General features: G+C 44.7%; 2 protein-coding genes across 2 annotated transcripts; one reads left to right on the top strand and one right to left on the bottom strand.

Annotated features, from left to right (window-relative positions):
* Positions 1 to 655: 655 nt before the first annotated feature.
* Positions 656 to 1661, bottom strand: PHALS_05152 (vesicle transport through interaction with t-snares 1a; the record flags this gene model as incomplete). Its single annotated transcript, XM_024718827.1, has 6 exons — positions 656 to 876; positions 943 to 1007; positions 1067 to 1110; positions 1187 to 1357; positions 1440 to 1498; positions 1562 to 1661. The coding sequence occupies 6 exons, from the start codon at positions 1659 to 1661 to the stop codon at positions 656 to 658; spliced, it is 660 nt and encodes a 219-aa protein (XP_024584187.1).
* A 194-nt stretch (positions 1662 to 1855) lies between these two features.
* On the top strand, positions 1856 to 2458 carry PHALS_05151 (uncharacterized protein; the record flags this gene model as incomplete). Its single annotated transcript, XM_024718826.1, has 1 exon — positions 1856 to 2458. One exon carries the CDS (start codon positions 1856 to 1858, stop codon positions 2456 to 2458), a length of 603 nt encoding a protein of 200 aa, XP_024584186.1.
* Between the last annotated feature and the right edge of the window lie 2973 nt (positions 2459 to 5431).

The following is a 5431-nucleotide window of genomic DNA, read 5'->3' as shown; positions in this document are numbered from 1 at the left end:
CACACCACATCTCCCTTGGGAGAGTGACGGGTCACTCTCATGTAACCCCGTTACAGTGTAAGCTTTGATGTCACTCCAACTGCGTCACCAAATGACCGATCCTGTGAATGTCGGGTGAAGCTTCTAAGTTCGTGCTCTGATTGCACTGGGGCACAGCCGAAGATTGAAAGAGATGACATCTTTGATCAAATTCCTTGAAAACATCAGATTTAAAAAAATTATGCGAAGCAGGCACAGGAATGCACAAATCCTGTGACCTTTACAGTTAATCTAGTTATAAATTCTATTTTTACAATATTAATCTATTAGTGAAAAAATTGCAATTTACTCCTTTGACAAGTCGAAAATTAAAATGTTGATGACAAAGTGGATGCATGCCGATTTAGACTAAACAAAGTCGGACAATGCTGGATACGAGCCCGTTAGCTCCATTTTTTCGATCTAGCATCTGACGCAAAGACGAACAGAAACTATCAATGATATACTCTTAACAGAAAAAAATGATTGTCTTCAATTCGGTCAGATAGTAGTTATCTTAGCGAAGGAGTTACAGACTGGCGAAATATGTAAGGGTTTGTGAGATCCCCAATTAGGTAGAAAATAGACTGAATCGTTTGTTAAATTGGCGAGGATGCCATGCGAGAAGTTTTCTTGTCTACTTCTTCTTAAAAATGCCAAAATAAATCAGCAATAAAATAGCAAGAATAATAAATCCAGCCGCAATCGATAGCGCCAGGCGTTGACGTTTGTCTCGTGCCGACATGCGGCCAACAATGTTGCCTCCGCGACGAGCCATATCGTTCACACCCTTCACTTTTGCGTGTGTAGACTGAATCTTCTCGCGATTTCGGCCAAGTTCTTCGCCGATGGCAAGAGCTGCCGTCGAAATACAATCAATATGTAAGAAATGGTCAAACAAATCTCCCGGAACAATAAACTTACCAACTTCCTCTGTGTCGGCAATTTCTTTTCTTGCAGCGGCTAACTTATCCGTTGTGCCTTTCATCCTACAGCAAGCGACACACATAAACTGCTATCCGATTAGACAGCTAGTTGAAACGCGTACTTGTTGGTTGCTGCTGCCATGCGACCACGATGCTCAGCCAAAGTCTAAAGAAAGCATCGATTTAAGAGATGACAAAAGCAATGATGTGTACAGCTCACTCTAAAAAAGAATTTTTCGTACCGCGTTACCATCACGATCGCCAAAAAGTCCTTCGCGCTCTTCTTTTTCGCGAATTTTCTTATGGTCTGCTAAAAGTGATGCCAAACTTTTTTTGTATTGGTCCACCTTCTTCGAGAGTTCTCGGCGGGTGGCTGCATCTAAACTTCTCACCTCCAACTCCATTTGCTGGATCTGCGCATTCCAAAGCACATTGTGTGGCATATATTATCATCAAACTCTATCCTCATCCGTTTTAAAAAGTTCTCCATCTTACCAGTTGCGAAGCTTGCGTCAGTAAGTCGCCCACGTGCACAATGCCCACCTTCTTCTTGTCTGCAGCAGCACAAGGATAAATCTAGTAACTGCATAATTCTCATGAATTGTGAGTCGCCGCACCTTTTTGTTCCTCATAACATGCAACTTCACTAAGCTTCTTGGAAATATCGTTGGCCAAAGTGCGATATTCTTCATCGTAGCCATCAAAAATAGTGGTCATCGTCCTCCTGTCTAGCCAGCAACACCTCTACTTTTTTTTTCTCTAACTATCTTATGTACGCCCTTTTTTTAGCGCATGAAGTGTTGCACACAAGTGATGGCAAAATAATGGAAACCGATAGATAATTTCTACGTCATAACAAGCTCAGACGCGTGTCATTTTATAAATTGCAATCCGGGTGGTGTTATCGAACAATGCGGCGTGGACTCCAGGTTAGGTTACTAGCAACGGTTATGGCTCTGGCTGCCGTGGTTGTTGTCGACACCGAACATGTGGAAGAGAAATTTGACGCGGACAGTGATCTCGTCGTAGAAGAGGAGACGATTGAGTCGATTCAGGAAGCAGCAGACGCGCGGGAAGTAGACCCACGCTTGACACATACGGTCATGGAGAACATCATTTCGAAGCTTTCGCCGAAGTGTCATAAGCAGGTGAAAGATAACTTAGACGATCCCTCCCAAATGTCAGAGCGCTGTCGGGAAGAGATCTCACGTCGTATTCAGCGCTACCTAAAGCGTTTAGATGAAAAAGAGAAGACCAACACAGAAGGAAAGAAAACCGGGAGACATCACAAGAATAAAAAACGCCGAAGTCGCAAGAAGAAGAAGTTGACAAAATCTCAGCGCGAAGCGCAAAAGAAGGAAGAAGAATATAAGCAGACTCTGCAGACTATTCTCGGTTTTGTCGCGACTCTTGCGGCTGTCATCACCGGTGCCATGTTTTACATCAACCGAAAACTCAAGGCCGCTGGAATGTATTACCCAAATCCTGAAGCCAAGGCCACGTGCTGTGATTAAGGCGCCTTCTTAACCCACACCAATTCTGCAATTGATCCTTAATTTTGCGAATCAAAAAATTCGTTAATTACCATTTGGTAATCTAATAACTTTAGTACATTTTGCCTACAAAGAGGGCTTGCTTATATTGTCCGCATTACAACGGTTTAATCGCGGAATGAGCAGGTACCGTGTGGTTACTTAATTTTGATCTTGATCACAACACCAGTATTAGCGCTTTTAGATGTTATCACCCAACAAACCAGTCACCGCTATCGGCGTATCTGGATTCGCGCTTCGTATAAAGTCATCTTTATGGTTTGTACGTGCAGCGCTCCTTAAAAGACTCTTTACAACAATAATGGGTGATGAAATTTAAACACAAATCCTCCGCGAGTATGAACTCCCATGACCCGTGTGTTATTGCAGCGTGGCTACCGTAGATCTTTCGCTTAGAGGAAGCTAAGCTAAGGTCGGTGACCTTGAACCAGTCTGAGTGTAGCGGATCGCAATCCGCTAACTCTAAGATATAACCACAACCTTCACCCAAGGTAAATAAACCCTTCCATTCAAAATGTAAACTGTATTTCTTGATTTTATTTGCGGCAAAGCCGCCTATATCTAAGGCTATAGTTTTTTGCGAGTAAAACCGAATTAAAATGTATAATATCTTTCAAGGTGTGCACGCACAATTGTGTGGAGACAACATCTTGTGTGACCCACCACTTCATACCAGGGTACGTGTTCCCCCGTTACAGTTATCCTACCTAAAGTCTGCCTGAACATAAGTGCACGCTTTGTTATCATCTCTCTGATGTTCATGGGAGCAGCACTTGGTGCAAGACGAATCAAATGTACAAAGGGTTTGTAAGGTTCACGTTCACATCACACTTTTGTCTCTCAGCCAAAAGCAAAGCTAAGATGTACCAAATTACTAACTAGTGTCGAGAAATGCAGGGGAAATGCCATGCACCTTGTCCGGACAGAAATTCGGCTGAAAGAGTCCGCATTTACTAAAACACAGAGATAGTGGCTCGTAAGAACCAGATCTTGAGAGCACATATATGTAGCGTAAATTTTTTATAACAAATACGCGTTACTTAATCCGATCCAAAACGCACCTTTCTTGCTTGACGTTGTAAATTCGTATAACGGAGCAATTATGTACTTGGCACAATCGTATGGACGCGTAAGGGAAGTGTGCACAACAGTGGTGTACACATTCCGTTACACCCTCCACCACCAGGATATGGACCACATTGGGGCTGATGTTTCTATTTAGAGATTGCGCGGTATTAAATACACTTTCTGCTCAAAGCTTCACTCCACTATTTTCCCTCTACATTGCTCCTATAAGTATATTTGCATCGGGCGTTCTTCTCGTGTACACCATTACACGGATCTGCAAGTCTTCGAGAAAATCGCGGTCCTTGCGACCGACGCCCTAGATTCCACACTTAACGAAGAGACTGAGATGATTGTCCATGAAAATTGCCTTCAGCGGCTTACACACTGCACAAGTAGAGAGCTTTGTTCCTTTATCCTACGGTAACTAATGATGCGATATCCACGCCTTTGAGCTCACGTCAATATCAAGCTAGTTGCTAACAAGCTGGATCTGGCTTAAAGAATCCAGCTATCTCGTCTGCAAAGTGCAAGAGTTCGTTGTTGAAGCGGGGCTGCCGTAGCTCATTGCTTAGAGGAAGCTAAGCTAAGTTCACCGACCTTACGTTTTTTCCAAAAACCAGTACGAGTGTCGCGGATCTACTAATCAAATCTTAACCAAGACAACAAACACTTCTGCTCAAAATCGGAACTAAATTTAAATGTTCTGGCGGTGGCAGATCCTAGGTTTTCCTACTTTAAATTATAGTAATATGCATTACTACAATCCTGCCACGTGATGGCTTCTTGTACGGTGTAGCCATACAACTGTTTGATTACACCAACTTGTATGATCCACACCTATGTACGGTATAGCCATACCACTGTTTGATTACACCATTTTGGGTAATCCACACCTATGTACGGTTGCACCATGACCTTCCACACAAGGGTACGTGTAGCGACGTTACACTCCCCCCATTAAAATTATGAATGTCCTCAATTCACATTTTACGGTCGCCTCGTACGAGGCTCGCGTGTCTGATACACCTTCACAACCCTAAGAAAATCCTTGAACCTTCTCCGCTCTACGAGCCCTGTGTCTACGACAAACTAAACACCCAGCCTAGCTGGATCCGAGGGCGCCCGCAGGCAAAGCCCTTCTTCTTCTTCTGCACAGGGTGTATCTCCGGACAGTACGTCCGCGGCCTCACGGGAAACATATCCCACGCCCTCGATAACCAAGCGCAACACCGCGCCCGCCCCGGGCGACGGATTTCCTCGTCGAGGAGTAAGAGGTAGTCGACTACGAGATGGATACTCCGGAAGACAAGGAGGAGGATGTGCGCCAACGGCGCGACGTGAGCCCAGCTCAAACCTTGCGAACCCATGTACCTATCGGCTTCCGAAAGAAGTAGGATTATTACCAATCAACTCAACGAGGCACAAGAGCAGCAATTGAATGCTACTCACAGGGCATCTCTGTGCATACGACCGATGGGGCCTAAATAATTGCGACACAAGACGATTAAATGTTGCTGGTGCATCCCGCGTGGCGGAGTACTCACCGCTGGCAGCGGGATATCCCTCGCTCTCATGAGCTATTGGTATTAACCATCGAGCAAGTCGAGTGTTCTGTACTTTGTACAGCCAACCATATTGTTATGGAGAACGTCCTTTCTAGAAATTGGCGTCTGGTGGTAGCATTTAGCATGTTGTAAGCGTGAACGATACGCCAATTGCCGTTCGACTTCCGGACACAACACGTGGGTGTCGAATGGGGATACTTGTTCTTACGCACCATTCCTGCCTCGTGCTTGGCGCGGAAAAAGGCATCAATGACGTCACACAGCTCTTTGCAGGGGTCATTGGCGTGCTGCGCAGTATTTG

The sequence above is a fragment of the Plasmopara halstedii genome, assembly GCF_900000015.1.
Source record: "Plasmopara halstedii genome assembly, contig: Scaffold_2881, whole genome shotgun sequence".
In the NCBI taxonomy this organism is placed as follows: Eukaryota; Oomycota; class Peronosporomycetes; order Peronosporales; family Peronosporaceae; genus Plasmopara; species Plasmopara halstedii.
The sequence above is the reverse complement of the archived record's forward strand: the minus strand, read 5'-3'. Positions and strand labels throughout refer to the sequence as shown.